The 23,582-nt window shown below is 33.1% G+C and overlaps 3 protein-coding genes across 12 annotated transcripts; 1 reads left to right on the top strand and 2 right to left on the bottom strand.

Moving 5' to 3' along the window:
- Window positions 1-1,036: 1,036 nt before the first annotated feature.
- Window positions 1,037-20,352, top strand: LOC116345710 (bestrophin-1). Of its 9 annotated transcripts, none has more exons than XM_031775334.1 (13): window positions 1,037-1,246; window positions 1,862-2,624; window positions 4,864-5,161; window positions 8,891-9,001; window positions 9,719-9,760; window positions 10,784-10,955; window positions 11,106-11,474; window positions 11,562-11,699; window positions 14,129-14,236; window positions 18,046-18,279; window positions 18,345-18,612; window positions 19,073-19,369; window positions 19,459-20,352. In XM_031775334.1, the coding sequence occupies exons 3-13, from the start codon at window positions 5,091-5,093 to the stop codon at window positions 19,878-19,880; spliced, it is 2,232 nt and encodes a 743-aa protein (XP_031631194.1). In that variant the 5' UTR covers window positions 1,037-1,246; window positions 1,862-2,624; window positions 4,864-5,090; the 3' UTR covers window positions 19,881-20,352. The 9 variants fall into 9 exon arrangements, with proteins under 9 accessions (XP_031631194.1, XP_031631196.1, XP_031631193.1 ...); XM_031775336.1 differs by having other exon boundaries at window positions 1,862-2,128; XM_031775333.1 differs by having other exon boundaries at window positions 1,862-2,010.
- Window positions 20,353-20,531: 179 nt separating this feature from the next.
- On the bottom strand, window positions 20,532-21,595 carry LOC116345687 (translocon-associated protein subunit delta). The gene is made up of 2 exons (XM_031775290.1): window positions 21,127-21,595; window positions 20,532-21,024 (listed from the first exon to the last, which is right to left on the bottom strand). The coding sequence occupies exons 1-2, from the start codon at window positions 21,376-21,378 to the stop codon at window positions 20,764-20,766; spliced, it is 513 nt and encodes a 170-aa protein (XP_031631150.1). The 5' UTR covers window positions 21,379-21,595; the 3' UTR covers window positions 20,532-20,763.
- Window positions 21,596-21,967: 372 nt separating this feature from the next.
- LOC116345758 lies at window positions 21,968-23,535 on the bottom strand. 2 transcript variants are annotated; one of them, XM_031775424.1, is made up of 4 exons: window positions 23,195-23,535; window positions 22,966-23,118; window positions 22,827-22,880; window positions 21,968-22,764 (listed from the first exon to the last, which is right to left on the bottom strand). In XM_031775424.1, the coding sequence occupies exons 1-4, from the start codon at window positions 23,283-23,285 to the stop codon at window positions 22,328-22,330; spliced, it is 735 nt and encodes a 244-aa protein (XP_031631284.1). In that variant the 5' UTR covers window positions 23,286-23,535; the 3' UTR covers window positions 21,968-22,327. The 2 variants fall into 2 exon arrangements, with proteins under 2 accessions (XP_031631284.1, XP_031631283.1); XM_031775423.1 differs by having other exon boundaries at window positions 22,963-23,118; window positions 23,195-23,530.
- Between the last annotated feature and the right edge of the window lie 47 nt (window positions 23,536-23,582).

Here is a 23,582-nt window from a genome sequence, read left to right on the forward strand (position 1 = left end):
TAATTGTTGTGAAAATTGGTATTCGAGTTTTTCGTGGGAAAAAACCCCAATATCGTTAATAATAAGTTGATAAAATATATCGTATTTTTTTAGTTGTTGAGAAAAAAAGACAGAAAATTTTAATAACATAATCTAGTACTTAATCAACATGACAAGTCGGTATAGCAGGTTAAGTTGGCATTGAAATATCCATCAAAAATCGACAAATATTGCTCTAAACTGCTTTTATCGGTTTTTATTGAAAATATCGTTTGAAATCTTACTTATTCGATAATATCGATTTTATCTTGAAATATTCATGCTTGAGAAAAGTGAGAGACTCCCCTAGATAAATTCATTAAACATTAAAAAAAAGAAAAAAATGGTTCTTATCGATTTTGTATGGAAATAGTATGCCGGGTCTCAGAGGTCCCACCTATCCGATAGTGTGAGTGTTTTCATCTGCCCGGTTAAGGGTTAATGTACATGTTTCTTTTCATCTCACTCTCTCTCTCTTTCAGTGATTGGTGTTATGCTTCATTATGTGCGGCACTGCAGCCAATATGTATTTGCGTAGCGTGCGATCGACTAGAATATACAGGCGCGCAGACTTTTGTGGTGGGATGTAAAATTCAAATAAGCACGATCACATGAAACACCTGAAACGAAACAGCAGAATTGCCAGTAGCACCTATATTACAAATACTCATATATTGTACATGCACAGTATCAACATATGTGATCGAAATCAACTGCACATAAACCATGATACAAACACCATGCCGCACAGTTGGATTAACGTAAATACGTACACGACAAAGAAGGACTGCGGCTGAAGCGAGAGAGAAAGAGAAAAATAAAATGGAAATCGACGAGAGAAGAGATAGACACGACAACAAGAGAAGCAGAAAAAAAATACAATCACAATATTTTTGTAGCAAACACACAGATCGTACACAAACATGCACACATACTTACACCGATCATAAACAGTTCAAAAAATACATCAGGTTTAATGATTATCGGAAAGCTGTTTTGCAACTAGTATTGATGATTCTGTCTTCGTAACGACGACGGCAACACCAACCAAAACGGTGCTTAAATGATCATATTTTTTTTTGTTTAGTTTTTCTTTCTCTCTTTTCGAAATCACAAATTTTATCTGACGCGACGGGTTTAAAATTTAACTTTAAACGAAACGGTTTCGAGAAAACAATTTTTTGGCCATTTCGTTTGAATTCTTCAATAAAGTGCATCGAAATTAAATGTAAAATCATTTACCGCTATATTCCATTGTCAAAAATACCAATATTTCTGTAATCGTTGTTATCAATTTTTTTTTTGAAATTTATACGCACATAACTTTGAGACAAAAATAAATTACATAGAAATTAAGTAAATGCTAATGAATCGTTTGGTAGAAAAATATTCCGCAAAACATAAAATTGAAGTTTTAAATTAATTCAGATGGAAAAATGTTTGCGCATTTTAAAATGTTGACGATGTTTTGCTCGTTAGCAAGTGTTTTGTAGCGGAGTGTTTTGGATTTTTATGCGATTTGAATGTGATAATAAAGAGCAAAAAAGTTATTTAAATTTCGATATTTTTGCTATTCGCAATAGAATCGGTTGTTTGACGAATTTCTAACTGAAGCGATTAGTCTTAGTGCTTTGAGCAGCATAAACAAAGAAGAAATTTTGTATTTTTTGCCATTTTTGCGGATAACTTCTCAGTTTATAAAAGTGTGATGATTTAAAAGCAATTCATCCGATTTACGCCAATGCAATTTAAATAATGGCCATTTTATAACGATCGTTGCCGTTGCCACCGCAGCCGTCACGCTGCCGTCGTTTTATTATATACGTTTTTTTTTTCTGTGCAGTATCGGAAGTGGTTGATCATTACATAATTGTGTGCCATTTGAAAATTAGTCGAGATATTGATGCAGACATAGAGCATGAGTCAAATCAATAACAGTGAATAAAACAGTACGCAGTATCAAATTTCCGCGTTAATTTTAGTGCAATTTTGGTGAGTTTTGGAACTGTGCACATTTCCAAGTGTGTCGAATTTTATGCGAGTATTATCCTCGGCATTCTACATTGTATGGTGTTTGCGGCGAATGTGTGGTGTACTAAATGTTGAAGAAGTGGGTGATTTATGGTCAAATAATGATGCGATAAATAAAAAAAAACGTAACGGAAAAACCATTCAACGATCTTAACAATCAATATCAAGTTCAATCAATTGACGCTATTGAATGCTTACATTGCATCGTGTTGAAATTCAAGGATGAATTTAAATCGAAAAAATACACAAACAATTATTCATTATTATCGCACTGCACTTTGAAGACGAACACTAGAAAGGGAGGGAGAGAGAGAGAGAGAGGGAAAGAGGCTCTGAACACACTCAAAAGAGTATGCAAAATGAAAAAGTGCTAAACAAAGTTTTGATAGTAGTTACTCTTTCGCTCAATCAATCACATCGTCATTGTATATTGTGTGATATGTATAAAATAAAAGCAACAACATAAGGTTCCCTTTGTTTTGTGTTTGGAGGAAAAGCACGTAAAACAGTGAAAAACGGGAGAAAAAGCCAATATTAAAATATTGCTTATAAATAGCTCGGTCAATAAATAACAGGTACAAAACATTCGATCAATAGCCTACTACAGGTACTATACTCAAAAGTGTTGATACCGGGTGTGTGTGCTTTTATGCGTATTTACTGTGTGTGAGTGTATTTTTGCGCGCATTTGCGCACACCCGATTACTCTTTTAATGCATCGTACAAAATTGCACATGACTGCAATTGCAAATGAAACAAATCAACGAAAAGCAAAATATGTTCAATATTTATAAATAAATGGTTATATTTAACAAGAAATATGAATAAATTCAAAAACAATGACGATGAGAATATAAGATATATTTAAAAATAATAAATTGCACATATTTCTTTAAGGGAGAAAACAACATCAACTTTACGCACACAATATGCGTTGACATTGCATTCTTGGTCAGAAAAAATTTGCTTCTCTTTTTTTTTGCTTCATCTTTTTGAAAGATAATAAATAACAAACAAACATGTGCCAACGCCACTTTTTTGGCACACGACAAATCGCAATAATTAGCCAACACAACAAAAATAATTCTCCTCACAAAAAAAAACTCACACAAAAACTTTCTTTTTCTCTTTCAATCTCTGATTTACTGCATTTTCAATTCATTCTGGATTCACTCCATTTTAGTTTGCGAGTCACTCATTCACAAAAAGAATCAGCTAGCAACAACGAAATATCATTCCTCTCACATTTCAATTGTGTGGACAATAAATCAGCACGAAATAATGTAAATATGATTTATGCTGAAGTTGCACCCGAACGATATTTACATAAACACGAAGCGCAAGAGAAAACACAAACATACACACACAAATAAAAGACATATCAAAATCGAACGAAAAAAAAAAAAAGAAATATTGAACATAAAAGACGAAAAACAAAATAAAATTGCCAAAACGAAGACAAACGCGAAAAGCATTTAAATTGAAATCACCTGACATTTATATTTTCGAATAGCAATTCGTTGACTATAAATGTTATTTGATTTTTTGAGATATGTGCTTAGATCAAATGGAAACAAAAATGTATATATCGAGAATCTCATACAACAGCAATTATAAATGCATAGCTTTTTTGTCGTATTTGCTTTGTATTCTTTTCTCTGTCACTTTCTGCTTTCCAGCTCCAAAGAATCGAATGTTATCACGTTGCACTTTAAAGTTCGTGCTGTTGGCAAAACTTGTGTGTGTTTTTTTTTTTCATTCTCTCGGTTTATCGTGCCAGACAAAACCATTTTTTTAATTTACTGTTTCACACAAGGTGAGAGAGAAATAGCGATAAGCAAATTCGATTTGGTCGCGGATGATTTATTATTGACGAGAATGATTTTGTTTCTAGCTGTTTCTACAACTTAGCTTCTGTCGCATTTTTTTTGCTCGCGTTTGCTTTCTGTTTTGAAAAGTTATTCGGCATGATTCTTAATCCATTAAACTTGTTCTTACTCTGCTTCATTGACAACCAAATCGAATGGCAAAATTAATTGCGGGATATATAAACACACACACACACACATAGAGAGATAAAGCAAGCGAGCGAAATATCTACTATAAACCACAAACGATACAGAATTAAAAGGTTCTAAGATCGAATTACATAAAAAAAATCTAAAACCAAGTAACCACAATGGCAATGAATTGTCAGGATTTAATTTGATTAAAGTTATTATTATGTTATCATTATTTGTTCAACGGAATGCATCGTTAAAAAATGTATCAATGCACCGATCAAATTATTTTGATTTTTCTCTGGAACTTTTTTGTCCAATGCCATAATTTGACATTTCCGTGGATTTTCACTCCAAAGCTCAAATTATGGATATAGAAACACCGCAGAGATACACCATAATTGGAAAATAACACTTTTCTTTGCAGTGTATCTGTATCCATAACAATTTGAGTTTTTAAGTGAAAATCCACAAAAATGTCAATTTATGGCATTGAACGAATGAAGTCTCAGAGAGGACCAAAATCCGACAGCCCCAATACAATTGCACGTGCCATTGTCGAGGTTAACACGCCTTCTGAAAATGGATCTCACACAAAGTTTACACTAGACAGAGTTTATTTTGAAATGTATGGTCTTTACTATTTTTTCGAGCCGAAAATGATTCTCTTTTTTGAGTTCCTCCCTTAAATTTTTCAAATTTTATTCAATTAACTTCCCTTCTTTTGGCTTGCTCTTCGATAGAACTTTTCATTTTCTTTTCATCGATTACTTCGAATTCATCTAATCATCATGATTTTTTTCTCATTAAAAAGTAAAATACAGTGATAAAAACAGAGAGACAAACAAAATCGATTGATTCAAAAATTCAACAAGGAAATTGCAATTCATCAACAATAAGATAAAACAAATAGTTTTAAATTCAACAGCGCGCAACAAGCGAAAACGAAACAGCCAAAAGTTCAAGTGTGATCACAAAAAAAAAATTCATTCCAAAATAGTTAATAATTATAGTTAAAAGAACACACACACATATCAAACAATGACTGTGTCATATGCTGGAGAAGTGCCAAATGGAAGTAGTTTTGGATGTTTTTGGAAAATTCTATGGAAGTAAGTATTTTTTATTCCTTTCATAAATAATTTTAAAAAAGTAATTGAAACAACGAACGAAAATCAATGGAGAAATCCGATGTCTATAGATGTGCAAAAATAAACAATGTTTTTTGTTTTCTAATCTAATTCGAATATATTTGCACATCGACACACTTCTGTTGAAAAGGAGAAATCAATCTGTTTATTTTCTATTCTGAAACGATGGAATTTTTCGTACGATTGCTAAATGGTACGAGAGCTGGTAATTTGTAGAAAGAAGAGTGTGACAAAACTGAAAAACAAAATAAGATAAAATTCGTTTCAAAATAACCATATGCTCAAACAGTGAAATGCATCCATTGCGCGATAATGGCCTGAGCGCTGAGGTAACAAAAACAATAAATCGAACAAAATCAGATGTTTTCTACGGTGTGTCGATGAATTTGTTCTTTTTTTTATTACATTTCAAATTCAATGAGAGAAAAACAAAAGATAAATGACAAAAGAGACAACAAACAGCGATGAACTGAGCAAATGAAACGGATATATGGTAAAGTAAACAAAGCATGTTTAGTTAACATTGAAATGATAACACTGTTTAGTTAACATTATTTTGTCATATACTTTCTGCCATACGATACATTCTGAGCACGGTGTGCATTGAAATCGGTGTGGTTGGCTTTATTTATTGGATATTTGTTATTTGTGTGTTTACGAGCGGGCGCACTCTCAAACAAGTGAATACTAGAGGCCATAGGCTACGCACATCTCTAATGATATGCAGTTGACAAAGTAAAAATATAATTGATTGTATCGTCTCGTCACAATTGTGGCATTAAAATCGAAAAACTATTGAAATTAGTGTACTATCGGATGTTCGATGTATACACCAATTGTTATCCATTTATCTTTGCCGTAAATCACTTCACGGAACGAGTTCACATCAATGCAAACTTTATATTTGATTGTTGTGTATGTGTGTAGATTTCATTGGGATTGACGTAGAAAATGCTCGTAATGAGATGAGTGATATTGAATTTTTCTTTGCTCTGTTGTATTTTTTTAAAAATATTTTTCCATTTCGATATTAACGAAGCGAATGATTGCAAGCACAATAAAAAAAAAATTTCACATCATCAATTCAGTTCGACTGATAAAAATAAATTGGTACGCATGTAAGCGAACAAATAACGAAACAAAAAAAAAATCACCGTTTATATTTATAATACAGCTTAAGGCGCCATTGCAAATAAAATACGAAACAAATCGATGGCCATCATAACATATTAAATGCTCTCTACCGTATGTTCGAAGCATATCAATTGCGTCAAGGCTGTGGCTACTAAAAATTATAATGCCAAAACGTGACTTTTATTATCAACGCATTTGTTGGTTGTTGTCATTTTGCAGCGTCGTTGTTGTCAATTTTTTTTTATCACAATTCATGGATTGCAACAACAGAAATTACCAATAAACTTCAAACATGTTGAGTAGTTTTCTTCGAAATTAGATTGGATGTGAATGGTTTGTTTGGTCGTTCTTCGCACACCAACCGTATACACAAGTACAATCGATCAAACGGTCAATGTATACGTGTTTAGTGTTCAATTTAATTTGAACGATCGTTGATTGTAAGGCAGGTATATTTTAAATTCACATTGTGACAACGATGCATTTTAAGCAGCAATCAAGTTCATATGATCACATTGAAATGCTTATGTACCCTTTTTATTTGAAACAAAAATGTATGCTATGAATTCCTCTATTTCGAATTCCGAGTGATATGTTTTCAGCCATTCATTTCGGCCGGTTTGGTTCGAAATGAAAAGAATTTAAACCATTCGGTATTCGTTCGAACCAATTTTGCTTTTTGTTGTACGCTTCTAGTATGTAATATATCCTGAAACCGGTTCGAAAATAGCAAATTAATGTTAAACCCATTTTGTTGAATGAACACCATTGATTTGTATGGAGTCACATATCTAACAGGTTCGTCGCCATCGATTAGATCGGTTATTAAGCAAAACGTCTGCGCATACCACAGCATGGATATAAATCATTTTAAAGCGACATTTAAAAAAAAATATCAGCCGATGAATCATCTGACGCCATTCTTCTCATCTTCTTTATTTATTTTTCTTTGACTTTGCAACATCGAAATTAATGCGTTGAAACCATGCTGTCTGCGTGTATTAAAAAAAAAATCAACAACATAAAAATGTCACTGTATTACATTAATACGAGGTGAATCAATTGATTTTTTGATATTGTTGGCGAGTCAACGAATTCACTTGACCTATGAAATGAAATTGGAGCCATACCAATATCGTACACTAAATAGTTCCGGTCGACATGGTCTGATAACTTCATTGCCGTTACCGTGCATCAACGGTAAAATGTGATCTACTCTGCACACATGTCTATTGGCCCCAAAAAAAATGATTCAATTATAAGTGTCGAACTGAAAATAGATGAGAAGGCAAACATTAATGGCATCCAAATTTATGTGCGAAAAAACCAACATCCAAATAAAAATAGATAGAGAGCAAGGTAAACTGATGAATTGGGTGAAATGACACACAAAACAAAACCGAAAGCTTCAATATTTTCTCTTTCCTTCCTTGGTTTCGTTTGCAAAGTTTATTGCCATTTCGATAATGGGGCGAATAGCTCGAAATGGAAAAAATCCCATGTTAGAAATGTCGAAATAAATCGGCATTTTTTTTTCGTTCGCTCTATCTCACCTTCTCTATTTCAACTCTTTCGACTACAAGTTTGATGGAGTTTCAAGGCCGTTTTTGTGCATTTTATCATTTACTGCAATATTTATGACACTCAAAACAAAAGCAGTGCTCACAATTAAATGAGCATAAAAGAATGTTGATTGTAACCAGCATGGTGTATAATGACACCATGTCTATCGCTTGGAAATATAGGCCGTTCGTTTAACCCGTATTCGATGCTTGAAGATAAATAAAAACACAAAACAAACATACCAACACATGCATCAAGTGTATAAAAAAAAAGAATAACTAAACACCAACCAGATTTCATGTGGCATCAAGTGATAAAGTAAACGCTTTGTCAAGCCCAATTTATTTCGATAATATTTGACTGTTTATTTCTTGATTCATTCACTTGCATCAAAATTGTACATAATTCAATTATAATGTAATTTTCGTGACTACAACACAAATACATGTACGTTACCCGTCTCCTCGCCCGCGGCTCCAGATTTTCAACATCACATTTTTTTCTCTCTTTCCCCCTTGATTTTCATATGGATTATATGTTGCTGTTGTTTTTTTTTTGCTCAGCGCATTGATTTCGCATGCATTTATGGTCATGCAATTCCAAATAAATTGAGTCATTGTTATGTTCACACATTGTCAATGTGTGTGAGTTTTTTTCATTCACTGCGCTGTTCATCATCTTCGATTTTGGCATGTGCGATGATAATAATGATACTAATGACTTAATTTACCAGTTGTTGTCGTTGTGTTTTTAACACAAAAGGTGATTTTGGCGGCAAATACATAAATTGCAACGAACACGCAATTCAATATTGCAAAAAACAACGAATGCATCTTGAATTTGATTATATTATTTATTCATTCTATTATTAGGGAATTACAATCAATTTCAATATTTTCCGCATCATTTTTATTGAGCATTTGCAATGACGATATTTTACTAGAATTTTGCGAATTTATTTAACTACTTTCATCTCTTTTGCTCTTTGCACAGGTGGCGAGGCAGTCTGTATAAACTAATATGGCGTGAATTATTAGCATACTTAGCATTATATTATGCAATTAATGTCACGTACCGATATGTTTTAAATGACGAATACAAAAGGTAAGCTATGCTAGGCTATTGGTCTCGATTTGAACTCATTTCAACGCCAACTTTTCTGCTGTTGTTTCTTTTCGATATTGATATTTTGTAAATATTTAGAGAAAGTGAAGAAACAAACACACAACCGATATTATTTCTTAAATGAGTGAATGCTCAATTCGATTCGATGATCATGTTGATGATAAAATTGTGATAATAGCAAAGTTTGTTAATTCAATTCTTTTGCTCAACACAATCGACCACAATGAGAATATATATGAAAACAAACAAACACAGAAATGAGGCTTTTGCGAAATGCCGACAACGAAAACAACGGCTCACATTTCAATGAAATGAAAGTGATAAGAACGTTCATTAAAAACGACAATTAAGCGCTGAGTGCTTAATAATAAAATTCGTCCATTGCACATAAAAAAATTCGATTCAAATCACGTTTTTTTTGTTGTTCTTGTGCGAGAATTTCTTCACAGCGCGTCTCAATTCAAAATCAAATGATGGGCATTGAAATCTTTTGTTCCCATAAAAAAGAGTTTCGTCATCATCATTAAAATAGAAATCCGAATTTCTTAACTTGTGGCGTCAATTGTTTTTGTTGTTGCTATTTAGTCGGCAAATTACAAATAAACAAAAACAAAATATCCACAAGTGCACGTTTTATTAAATTTGTTAAGCTTCTTTTCATGCAATTTACTTAAATATTCTATAAAATTTTTGCAGGTTTTTTGATAAGCTTCAGATGTACTTCTATACTAACTTTAGGTATTGTATTGATTATGAACATTTGCCGGAGCCATAAGGAAGTGCAAATTTCAATATCAATGCATTTTATTCCCCCATTTTCTTATACAATTTATATACGTTTTTATTGCGTAAACAGAACACATAATTTTAAGAACAAGCTGTGACACAATAAATTGTGATTTGTGCACATTTATGTCTGCACACAAACACACACACACCAATACACACACAAGCGCACACCATAAAAGAATTCACAATTGCAAATCTCTTCAAGGTTTCCATTTCACTTGAATTTTTCGAATCGGAATCAGTGCAGTATGGTTTTGAATCGTAATGTGAAAAATTCACATGCTCTGCGACAACGAATTAGCAAATTTCTGATTAGAATCAATCTTTTCAGGTGATCTTGTATCAATGCAACAACAAAAATTGTTTGATTTTCTGGTGTTTGATATTGTCATTCATTTATATAAAAAAGAGTAATTTTCGAAATGATTTGCACCTCAGCAATGAATGTGGTTGGCATTTAATTTTTCATTCCATTGTGTCACTTTTTTCTTTCCACATTTTTCGAATCATTCAATTAGCTTTTTAGTTACACACATTGCTATCTTTGTTCGTTTTCTTTCCTTACTGTCTGTCGAATGCACACGAGAAAGAAGTGCACAATGATGTTTCGGTGCTTTTTTTTTATTGTTGTTTACAATTATTGCATTCGAAATAATAGTGGAGTAAATGTGTTGCATAATCTCCTCGGATTTTGTTAAAGTCATGCGCAATTTGTCCCTCAAAAACTTGTCACGTCCCTTTTTTGTGTATTACACCGAAAATACAAAACAAAGCCTCATTTTATCGAACGAGAGAATGTGAAAATTTTCAATTGAAACCTACACTTAACTAGCTCAAAGAGAATTTTCATTTGTTGTTTAGTTGTCGATCACATGCATTTTCCTCTTTCCCACCATTTTCAAAAATGTTCGCAAATAAATACACACAAAATAAAAAATAAAAACAGAACATTTCAACCACATGGTATTTCAGATTATTTGAAAAAATCCGGCAGTATTTCGGTGCACAAACCGAAAGTATACCGATGTCATTTGTGCTGGGTTTTTACGTTACACTGATAGTCAAACGGTGGTGGGACCAGTATAAACTGCTGCCATGGCCTGATACACTAGCTTTATTTATAAGTGCTGCCATTCCAGGAAACGTGAGTTTAATTGTACATTGCTTTTTTTTTATCTCTGCGTAATTTAACTTTTAACACAGAGGTTAACCATGATCGATCAATTAACGATCTCACTGTGTGTACTGTATAATGCTGGTTTTGATTTGTTTTTATATCTGTTTACGTTTTCAGAATGAAACTGGCCGATTAATGAGACGTAATATTATGCGATATTCAGTATTGGCTTACGTAATAACATTGATGAGAATATCGCTGCGTGTGAAACGACGTTTTCCGACCTGGCAACATTTGGTTGATGCTGGTTTAATGTTGGAAAGTGAAAAGAAAATCTTCGAAATAATGGACAGTAAAAGTCCAATGTCAAAATACTGGATGCCATTGGTATGGGCGACCAACATCATAAATCGAGCGCGTAAACAAGAAATCATCGCATCCGATCATATTGTACAAACACTTTTAGTCGAATTGTCGGATATTCGTCGTCGATTGGGTGCATTGATCGGCTATGACACAGTTTGTGTACCGTTAGTTTATACACAAGTATGTTTTGATTGAAACACGTCATTGACTGTACCAGCGTAACGTATTGATCATTGATTTTGATACATTTTCTTCGGATGTATTTAGGTTGTCACTTGGGTATTGTACTCATACTTTTTTGCCGCATTGTTAGGACGACAAATGATACCGAGACCAGACGGTACAGTTCCAACCGGAAAATATGAAGATCCTGATCTATATTTTCCACTATTCACAGCATTACAGGTAAGCTTTTGTTTTTCCATTTCATACATAATCGCTTTAAAATGAACAAAGAAAAAATCTTTTTTTACATATTTAGTTCGACCATGTATCTATCAAATGTTCGATGAAAATCCGGCCTTTTGATTTTCAATGAAACATGACACAAAATCTTTTGTTTTTCGTGTAAAATCCTTAATTGATTACTATAAAAAGCGACTGACACAAGTGAAACGAAACTTATTTGAAATAACAACAACAATAGCAGTTATCATAACAGCACGAACTACACTCTCGCCTAATATAAATAAAGCGAGTTTGAATTGTGTATGATGCTGATTGTTTTTGTGTTATTCGATTTTTAAAATGTGTTATCTCTATCGGCGGTTGCATGTCTCAAATTGGACACAAGTAAAAATAATTGACGTTCAATTTCTTTTTAAACAGCTTATTCAAGATTTTTGGCAAATGAATAAATGAAAAAAATAGATCTGTTGGTCTAAGCAGCAGCAAACAAATTATAAGAAGCGAGAAATATACACGTGCTTATGCTGTCGCTGCTGATGATGCTATTGATACATTTGTTTTGATTTCTCAAGTCCCTTTTAAATGCACTCTGTATCTCATTTTGTTTAAAGTCATTTGTATCAGACAGCGCAACAATAAAAAAAATCAATTCTATTAATTCGCCTGGGTATATTTCCATTCGAATCGTTTTCATGTGATTTGATCGAAAATAACAAAAAAAAAAAAAAAAATATCATGAATTCATCCTCATCATCGTTTCCGAATGTGCAAACGAATTGATTCCACATGACGATTTTATTTGTTCGCACAATTCTTAGCATTTGAAGGAAATGAAATTACAGGTTTATTTTCGCTTCGTTTTACATTCGCAAAAGTGAATGCGAATCATTCAATTGGAACTTTCGTTTGTCAATATGTCACTTTATGCCAAGTCAATTGTAAAATTCAATGTGACGCTTCGAAATGAAGAACACACATACTCAACGTGCTGGAGAAGTGCTGATGTAATTTCAAGCACAAAACAATCTAAAACAGATAAAGATGAAACAAAACAACAACAACAAAAAAACACAGAATTCTTCACATAAGATAAAATGCAAGATAGTCATTCGTCGCGATTACATGTTATTATTATTATACGTCAATACATGTAATTAGAATCGAAAAACAGTTTTTTATACTCTTTTCTCTCCCTGTGTCATTTTCATTTTTGTTTTGGATACCGATTTTTTTCGAATAGGAATTTTGCCGAAATAAAAATCGTTTTAAACCAGTTTGTTTTTCTTATTTCGATGCAATCGCACGTTCTTAACAGTTGAATAAAAAGCAATGCAACACGTGCTGAAGGTCATTTCGATGGATGAGACCAATAACCCGTTGCATTTTTTCGATTAAAACGGAAACACCGGTTTTCACTTGCACAACAACGACCGATATCATTTTTGTTTTTTATTATAAGCAAAAAAAATCGTAAAGACAGAATAAAAATTGAAATGCCAACAAAAATCGATGTCATTCAACAAGACGGAAGCTATAATCAAGTCAAATAAATGAATAAGTGCTAATTTTATTAGCTGTATTTCCATACAAAAACATTTATTACTCGAACAAAGTGAATGATTGATGATATCGCAATGGCCGAGAATCTATTGTCGTTGCTGTTGCCGTCATCTCGTGTTGCATACGATACAAATAAAATAGAACAGAATTTGAAACGGCCGATGCAATCGTGTCGTCAATTGCGTGCACTAACACACATACACACGATCGAATCGATTAGCGAGTTAATTAATTTTATTCATATCAAAAGTAAATTAGTTTATAGTTTGAAGCGAGTGATCAAAAGTAACAGTGGGCAATCTAACGCAGTTCATCAAGGTAGTTGAGTGTGCACTGTATAGAGTGCGTAAACAATTTCACACATGTATTTTATGCGTTCGTATCTTTATAAAATCAAATCGCATCGATCAATGAAGAGAAAAATATATAAATATATATGCGTCATAATCAATTTCATTTGGAATTGACAGCCGATCGGCAAATGCATTTTTTTCTTTAACATTAATTAAATATGCATTTAGAGTATATTTAAAACAAACTATTTACAAACTGATTTTTGAGGCGGCATTTAAAATAGTGATAAATACCACGAACAAAAAAAAAAGAATGTGCAAACACACTGCTACACCGACAGGGAACCGCCCGCAAATCAAGTCCCAGTCAGCAGTAGTTGGCTCGGACCCACTTCAATGAACTTGTGTAATTGCCATAAGGATAATTAGATTTTCGTTTGATTTTGATTGATTTCGTAGATTGTAATGAACCACTTTTTGATGCTTAAATGTACCTGTTGCGGCTGTTGTCGATGTTTTCTTGCTCTTTTTCTCTCATACATCTAATTCGAATGTATCTTTTTTCTGTTATAGTTTTGCTTTTATGTTGGGTGGCTGAAAGTTGCTGAGGTTTTGATCAATCCATTTGGAGAGGACGATGACGATATTGAATTAAACTGGTTGATTGATCGTCATATAAAGGTAAGGAATGTTAAAATTTTATGGCGTGGTACATAGCCGTGAACAACAAAAAAAAAGTTGTTTGAAAGTGTCGTGAGTTTAAAGTTTTTTTTATATTTCTATGTTGTACCATGTCATCTTGCCAGTATCTCATATATCTATCTCATTGCGCCGGGTTTTAAGTATTTTATTTTCTGTTGCATTTCACATCAATTGCGATAAAATCGAACATGAAGTTAGATCAGGAAAAAAAAAACGATTTCACAATAAATCAATAAAAAAAATCGAATGATAATCGTTGAGCGTCGATCAAGAAATGTTATATGAGTATTTTTTTAAATTAATAACGAAGAGAGCGTGATGTTAAAACTTACAGCCCAAACTGAAATACTTGTTTAATCACAACACAAATGTCGTTCCCTTTCTCTCCCTCTCTCTCTCTGTGTGTGTGTTCCACCATATTATATTCTGAAAATGTATTTAGTATTTAAAAAAAACAGAAGTTAATTGTTGCTATTGTAAAGTGTTTTTTTTCGCTCAACTGCTGATACATTTGTGTGTTTATTTTGCGATGAGTGTTGCTCATTATTCATATTGATGCTATTTTCACCCGTATTTTGTATGCATAGAATTAATCGCAAAAGTTTTGCTATGCTTTGTGTTTTCCTCGCTTCCATTAGTTTTAACAAATTATCATATGTTTTGTGTTTTGGTTTTTACTCGATAACAAATAACAGCTATACACAGATCATTCTGTTGCGAATGGTAGAAATCAATTTCGATTTAAAAGTGTACTTGTTTGTTTTTTCAAGTTCTACTTTCAACGTGATTCAAGTGAATTTTTTACTCATGTTTGTCATGTTGGTTTTTTTTTTGCTGTAATGTCTTTTGTATTGTTCGAATATTCAATGCGCCATTATAGAGTATTTTTGAAAATGTAATATTTCATCTGAGTCACCGTTCATTTTAAGATATGAAATAAGATTTGTGCATAAACTAAATCAAAGCGACTGATTTTCGTGTTTACCGCTCAAGGTTTCGCTTTGTTTGTTTTATTGTAGTGTTTCTGGGTTTTCCATCATCAATTTCAGTTTACTTTTCACATTTCAAAATCACTCCGATAAGTGAATGTGATTAAGTTCGAAATGTATCACTTCAAATTACAATTTATGTTTATTTGGCCAGTTGGGGAGATCATTAGCTGAAAACAAAACTGAATTCTGAATTTCACGATTTTCAATGGAATTTTAATCAACGAACGAAAAAAAAAAAATTGAGGTGCTGATGCTTTTTGCAAATATTTATTGTAAATATGAGTGTGTGAGAAAGAAGAGTTTTATTCCACCAAGAGTCTGTAGTCTGTATGGTGACACCAAGGGTGACACATATTTTTTTTACAACATCTTCTCTCGTATTTATTTTCATTCAATTCGTCGAATTACAGACGCATTACGCCAATGTGAAATGATAACGAACTGAACAAATAGAAAACCAGAAGAGGAGAGAAGAAAGACAACAACACAAAATCTGAATTCAATTCAATGGAAATAGCACGTGTTCTTGTGTAACAAAACAGCACATCGCGCGGTAAATTTTGCACAAAACCATTTGAAATGGTCCCACATTATGTCGCACCAGTGATATTTTTAAATCACAAATGTGATATACATCTTTCGGATTATCAGTACATAATAATAATTGTTTAAATCTCATTGTGTCAAAAACAAACACACAAGACACGTAGCAAATATTGTATAAATATTAATAATTTCGCATTATTTTTACATTTGCATCATTTAAACGGATTTATTGGAGTTTGTTTAGTTTTGCTCTTCTGATCTACTCAAAATGCAGCCAAGACTGAGCATCCAAGTTGGATTGAAAAAATTTAACGATTTTACACAAATCTAATGACTGCGTCGATTCCAATGAACTCGGTCAATGAGAGAACAAGTTATTTAATTATTTTTTCTCTTTTAATAACACCATGTTACGGTGTTAATAGCAAAGAGGATGATTGTGCTGTCTGAACGAAATGAGAATTAACATTGAGTGGAGATAAAAAGCACTTCATGCCAGAGTTTTTTTTCGAGCCAAACATCACAAGAGATTTCGTTTTTTTTCTCCTTCAACATATATGTAATTATTGTTGTTATTCGACTCTTGAATTTGGCTTGAAACCAATCGTCGACCGGTTCCTTTTATGAAATAATCAATCATATGTGAGTTGATTTTTGTCTTTGTATTACGCAGAAAATGAATTGGTATAATTCAATATGAACGCAAGCATTCCTTTAATTTATTAATTTAAATCTCATGATTTGCCAGACTGAAAAGGTGAATCCGGTCAAAATCGAATATATGCCCCTTGATCAATTGCTTTATAACTTGATTTTAATCATTCCTACAAACTCATGTACCAAGTAAAAAAAAGCAATTTACAAATTACTTGTGATGACACTTTGACCTAACAAAGTGTTTGATGTACGGAAAATGCCATATCAATATCATTGTCTTCGAATAAAATGTATGTTTTCCCAATCAATTCCATATAGAAAACAAGTGATTTATTCCGGTGTTTGAATAACACATTTGAAAAATGTATTTGGTGCATGGACAAGTGTTGACCTTTGCATAAAGAAATCGAATTAAGTGTTTGGAATGTTGTTGTTTGGTGTTTTTTTTTCGCTACCGCACAATTTGGATACACATTTCCCATTGTGTACATTCAATACATTTATATTTTTCATGACCTGACCTTTTTTTTTTTTTAAGTCATTTTCCCAATTAGTCTGGTTGGAATTTGCCATTTTTGTGCACAGTTCTATGTGCAATAACAATGTGTGTCCCAAACTATATGCTAATCATCCATTCCAAAAATGTAAACGCATTGCACACTATACTTTGTTCGAACGCATAGCTTAATTGAATTTTCAAATACAGTTTTGATTCGATGCAGCACTTCTTTGGCCGCACAATGTACAAACAAAATGAAAAAAAGATTGTGTTGTGTGTTTGGCCGTACTGTCAAAAGGTAAACGAAGCAACAACAAAAAAAAATCAAACGAGACAACACAAAAATTAACATCAGCATTTTTAAAATATTTTCAGCCCTGGTAAAATTGGCAATTAAACGTTCAAAAAAATACAATGTTGCAGTTTATCTAGTCATTTGTTTCGTTAGCAGAAGGTCGTAACACGATGTAATTGAATGTAGATGTTTTCACGAGCACTTGTATTTTCGTTGCAATCTCTTTCGTGTGCGCTTGCAGCTTAGAACAAGTGCAACAACAAAATGAGAAGCACACACACACACACACACAAAACAAAAAATAACAAACTGGTTGAGACCCACCATACAATGGAAATTTGAAATAGGTCGTTTAGTTCAAATGCACGCGCACACAATCAAACGCACACGCATATAAATACATAGTCGGTCGGACCTATAATTAAGCCGTTTCTTTAGAATGTATGATTGGGGAAATGTTAAATTTTTGCACTCGCACAAACAAAACATATTTAAATGATCTATGATTGCCATACTCTTAATGCATCGATTTATGTGTGCCGCCTTTTTTTTATAAAAATACACCTGCTTCCTTTCGATGATCGGATTAACCTTTGGAGAATACTCAAGTGTTGTTCTTCTTAAACAAAGCGCATATAGAATTTCAATTAATTTTATCATTTGACAAAATCTAAAATTAAATCTTTGCTCATTTAAATTGCATATGTTAATTATTAAAAGCCTTGTGAACTTTTTTCAACTTTGAATAAACGTGTCTCATTTTGAACATTTCTCTCTTTTTTTCTATTCTGCCCCGTAGGCATCATACATGATTGTTGATGAAATGCACGAAGAGCATCCAGAATTGCTGAAAGATCAATATTGGGAAGAAGTTGTGCCAGTTGATTTGCCATACACAGTGGCTTCAGAACACTATCGCCGATACGAACCAAAGGGATCGGCCGAAAACTATAAAGTCAAACAAGCTGATGCAATGTATGCCAATATTATACCAAGCAAACGACAAAACTTTGATGATATGTATGCTGATTATGTAAGTTATGATTTATAGACACGCATTTTGCTTGGCATTTATTATGATTTTGAATTTATTTGCAGGAGAGCGTTGATACACCAATGGCTGAACGACGAAAAAGTTCCAATTGGTTTAGCAGACAAATAACACGAATGGGATCATTGAGGAGCTCGTCAACGGCCTACTCTTCCGGATATCCATTCAAGAGAAATCGTCACAATTCGGTTTATTCAAGTCCAGACAATGATTTACCTGGCCAACAACTTAGACCGTCAATTAACAATAAAATGAAAATGTACGACAAATTCCCGAGAAAATCGGGTCGAAATCTTAAAAATATGCTGAAACGAGGTAAACAATTTTAACGAATGAAAGATTAAAAACCAAACCATCATCGTAAGCTCTTTGAACTCAATCAAATTAGATTGACTGTTTTCTTCTGTTCTTGCATGAAAGCAAGCTTTTTTCTTCAAACGAATTTCTTAAAAAGAACATTGAAGTCAATCAGATATGTTATTGGCACCGGAGAAGTGTGACCACTTGTGAGTGTTCGCACTTGTACCATATGATTTACCAAATGCCACACCTGAAAAAAGCGCGATGCTTTACCGCTCTGAAGTCAATTTAATTTTATTATTTCTTGGCTTTTTGAAAGATTTTATATAAAACGTTTCTTCATTTCAATCAATTTTGTCGAAAAATTTATTCGATTTTTTTAAATATAAAATTCATCAATTTTAAATATTATTACAAAATATAACTTTAAATAAAAAGTAATTTTCGTTTATTTTTTCCAATTGAAAAATTGTAGCTCGCATTCCAACGCCCGATGCAACCACATCGACTACTAATGAGAAAGATAATCGATTCAATTCAGTGCCAGTAGAAATGATAAGTGAGACAATGTCAACATCAGCAAATATGAGCACAACACCAACGATGAGTGTGGCTACCGGTGTTGCTTTAATTCCGGCCAATTTACAAAATACAAATGCAACGCCGGTCACTCTATTTTTATCTCCGATCAAAGAGTCGGATTCAAATTCGGCGCATAGCACCCTCCAGGCGGGAACGCCAGCAACAAATGCATTGGCCGATTGGAGAAATAGTAAGTATTACATGAATTTTATCATGAATTGGTTGTAAAATACATAACGTACGTATATTTTTAAAAAATCGTTCTTTTATCCCTTTCAGCAATAAGTAATAGCCCAACGTTAGCTCGCATTATGCCCTCCGAAAGTGTTGGCACAACAGCTAATATGATTAAAGTAGTAACAATGTTACCTTCGCATTCAACGCCGCCACTTCCGAATTTAAATACACATCCAGCCGTGAGCAATGCCGGTCCCATAATCACTGAGATAATGGATGATAGACACGAGGCAAGCAACGAATTCAATGACACCGATTCGGATATAATGCGCTCAATAAATCGAACCAATTCAATAGCATCGAATAAAACGACGTCACGTCTAACACGGCAAATGTCATTTGGAGCAAAATCAACTGAGTCACCCAGTCTGCCAAAACGTAATCAACCAATTACATCGTCAGCACCGTCAACACTCACCAAAAAAGGCCTAGAAGAAGACGAAAAGAAAGAAATTTACGTATAATCGTTAAGTTTTTACACTCAGGCTTTGGTTTTCTCTTTTTTCTTCTTCCGGGATGCATAATGATTAATGAATTTAAAACTGCAGTTACCTTCAAACTTAGACAAAGACGAGAAATCAAAACAATTTTTAAAAGAGAAAAAGAAAAACAATAAGACCTGTATCCAATTTTTTGTGCCACAAATTGATTGAAAATTGTCGATAACATTTTTTTTTTAGATAAGCAAAAAAGATTTATAAGCAAACGAAGGTGTCAAATTTGTCTTTTAAATGAAGTGAGTGAAAAATTTGTGGAAAAAGAGGGAGTGAAATTGAATGAGAGAAAAGGGATATACAATGGAATGCAATAAATGCAATATATGATACTATTTTTTATGATGTGATATCTAATAATGATGTATAGAAAACAATTCAACAAGAACCCATTTCCTATTTGTATTATCTCTTCTGTTAATAGTACTAAACAGTCTAAAATACTGTTTATGTACAGTTAGAAATTTTAATTTTTAAAAAATAATAGAAATAAATGTCAAATTTTAAAATGAAATTCATTTGTTTTGGAGAATTCCGTTTCAGCACTTCGATAAGTTCAATTAAATTGAGCGAAACAATTCTCCTCCAGACCACTAAAGCCTAAAAGAAAAACACATTTGCTAATTATAAATTAATCACTTTATTCTCGTTCAGCTTGTTTTTTTGTTGTTGATTTGTTTTTACAATTCAATTTTTGCACTGTGACAAACTAACTTCGTAACATCGGATTCATTTTGATATTTTTTTTTCTTATTTCTTTGCTCTTCTACATCAAATGAATTGAAATGAGTTGTTTTTTCGTTAAAAAAAAAGAAGTGTGAACAATGATTTGATAATCCATCGATGCGATGACTTATGACAAAAGTTTGTTTTTTGTTGAGAATGCAAAGTAGGCAACGAGGATTGAGAGTCCAGCAGCCAAAATTTCTGAGTTCACGAATGGTCCATTGAAGGCACCTGCATGTTTCACAGGTACTTCGGCCAATGGTGCAATTGAATCAACATCGGCACCCGAACGTTGTGCTTTACGAACGGCAGCGAAACCTTCTTCATCGAATAAACGGACAATGTATTCACCACGATGGGCTCGCTTTGTTTCTTCTGTCCAGCTGACCTAAAATAGAAAAATCGCATACGAAAGCCGAATACATTAATATTACATTTCACATAACGGTATACGTTTAAAAAAATGGCATCGAATGAAATTTGAACTTACTTGGAATCTGTCTGTTCCGATGCGTGAAACTGGTTGAAGTTTACCATCGATTTCGGCAAACAATGGTGATGTTTCGGATGCTTTGTTACTGCATTTCAATGTGAATTCGGTAATGAATGCAATTTGACTAACAATTGTTGCGTCTTGTGTGGTGAATGATACATCCGATTCAACGGTCGGGCTCGTACATGACAAACCCAATGACAATGAAACGATTGCAGAGAATGCACAAACGAACAATAACTTTGACATGATTCTAGAATTCTTTTTTCTTATTCAGATGATGTCCCAAAAATGAAACGAGGTAGTTTTAATTCAACACAGTTGCACTTAACAACAACGAAAATGAACCAAAAAATTTGTTCCAACCGATCTCGTTGACGACGACAAAACTAGTGTGTGGCAAATCAAATGAAAAAGTGAATGTCAATTTGGCAACCGAATGAAAACAACACGATATCAATGATGATGATGCGGCGACTCTAGACAGACGTGGTGCCACGTACTTTTTAATGTGTGAAATGTCAGTCATTGTATGATGTTGACATTTCAAATCGGGCAACAAAATTTTGTTCAACAAACAATTTTGAACAAACCAAAATCATTTCAACTTTATTTTTTAAACTTGAAAACATTTTGAAAATTATACAAAAAAAATGCATTTCTTCCGCATTATTTCTGTGTGAGGTGAAACTTGATTTATCTCACTTCGAATGAATAGTGAATGGCTTTGAAAAATATTGTTTAACAGCTAGTCTGGACTTTTTGTACAGTTTAGAATGAGCCAACTTCAGTTCGATAGCATTTATTTCGTTAAAAAAATTCAAAAAAAAAATCAAAATTTATCCTTCTAAAAATTACTGTAAATTTTATTGAGACAAATCAATAATTAAACTGAGGCATTTGATTGAATTTCGAAATTACAGATAGAGCAAAATGTATGGCGTGATAACTAAATAAAATAAATCGATTGACATAAGTATGAAGCGATAGAAAAATGATTGAACTTAATACATATTAACATAACCTAAGTCTCATTTCTGTAAAATCAGAACAGATCTTAAAACGATCCATAATGAGATTGACGATCCCTGCCTCATCCGCAAATAATATTTCTTCTATTTTTGTTATTGATTTGGGCATGATTTGGGACAAATGCGAATCGCTTTCGTTATTTTATCGACAGTTTTATCTGGTTTTCTTATCGTAAATAATCTTCTAAAAATGCTTCATCTTCGGAAGTATCTGAAACGCTTTGTCCATCATTGTCATCGTCCATATCTTCATCCGCTCTGGCTCTAACCGGTGGATTATAGCCTCTAATATATCGAATTGGTGGAACATTTTCATCGTTCGCCATTCCTGGATCCATTGGATCATATTCGGGTGAATAGGGGAAATAATGGGGAGATGCTGATCGATTGCGATCCCTTCTATATAGAGGAGATTCTGGCCCATTATAATTATTCCGTCCTACATTAACTACAATGTTGTCGTCGCTCGTGTCGTGGCGAATCATATCGGTCATTCGTGTAAAACTCTGCTTCAATTGCTGTACTTCTTCGATAATTTCTTGTCTGCAAATTTGAAGCTCAAGTCTGACCGTTTTGTGTATTTCGTTGTTTTTCTTCTTCAATTCTGCAACGTAAATCAATCAATCAATTCACTATCGCAAACACAACATTTATTTTCAAACTTACCCGTCAACAATGACAACACTTCGTTGTGTACTTTCATTAGTTTTGGTATTTCATCTGAAATTAATAAATAATTTTTGTTGAAATCATTTCATTCTTTTTTTGTGTTTTTGCGTTATTCAATGCATCACATACTAACCACATTTGCATTTTGAACACCGATCACATTGACTAGATGACGATGCATTTGGCACATGTAAATCTATCTTTGATTCATCGTCTTCATCGCTATCAGATGACATTGACGATAAATCCGATACATCTTCGTTATTTTCAATTTCATCAATACTGAAACCTGTTCACAAAAAAATTACCATCGATAAAACCAAAATGGTCACAGAAATAAATTTTTTGGAAAAATAAGTACTTACCTCGATATAAATCATTCGAAATCGTTCGACGCCGTTTTCGACGTTCATTTATGTCGTCGGATGCCGAACGTTTATTAGTATGGAGATTCATGTTCACTTTGACTATTGAACAAAAAAAATTATGACCGCACTAAATGCGTGTGCTCGAAGTGAGAATAAAAGTTTCGCTTGTGTCGCAAAAGAAACAAAAAAAATATATAGAAATTATGTGAACTTGGATTATGAAACACAAATAATCGATTCGAATTATTGATAACAAAGAACAAAATTAAATGCAACCAAAAGAACCACGCCGAAATAAATTGAAAAAAAAAGAAGATTTTTTTTGAGAACGATGGTTGATTGCATACAAAGGAACGAAACGAATATAAACAGTAAGCTGAAGATC

The sequence above is a fragment of the Contarinia nasturtii genome, unplaced genomic scaffold, assembly GCF_009176525.2.
Source record: "Contarinia nasturtii isolate CC-2019 unplaced genomic scaffold, AAFC_CNas_1.1 Cnas_scaffold_1371, whole genome shotgun sequence".
NCBI classification, from domain to species: domain Eukaryota; kingdom Metazoa; phylum Arthropoda; class Insecta; order Diptera; family Cecidomyiidae; genus Contarinia; species Contarinia nasturtii.

Excerpts from the sequence above, each read along its gene's own strand:
- LOC116345710 (XM_031775334.1), top strand. The coding sequence starts at position 5,091 with ATGACTGTGTCATATGCTGGAGAAGTGCCAAATGGAAGTAGTTTTGGA. Across the intron at positions 10,956-11,105 it reads GTGCTGCCATTCCAGGAAAC|AATGAAACTGGCCGATTAAT; the intron begins GTGAGTTTAATT and ends TTACGTTTTCAG. Across the intron at positions 11,700-14,128 it reads CACTATTCACAGCATTACAG|TTTTGCTTTTATGTTGGGTG; the intron begins GTAAGCTTTTGT and ends TTTCTGTTATAG.
- LOC116345687 (XM_031775290.1), bottom strand. The coding sequence starts at position 21,378 with ATGTCAAAGTTATTGTTCGTTTGTGCATTCTCTGCAATCGTTTCATTG. Across the intron at positions 21,025-21,126 it reads TCGGAACAGACAGATTCCAA|GTCAGCTGGACAGAAGAAAC; the intron begins GTAAGTTCAAAT and ends TTTCTATTTTAG.
- LOC116345758 (XM_031775423.1), bottom strand. The coding sequence starts at position 23,285 with ATGAATCTCCATACTAATAAACGTTCGGCATCCGACGACATAAATGAA. Across the intron at positions 22,881-22,962 it reads GTGTTCAAAATGCAAATGTG|ATGAAATACCAAAACTAATG; the intron begins GTTAGTATGTGA and ends TATTAATTTCAG. Across the intron at positions 22,765-22,826 it reads AGTGTTGTCATTGTTGACGG|AATTGAAGAAGAAAAACAAC; the intron begins GTAAGTTTGAAA and ends TTTACGTTGCAG.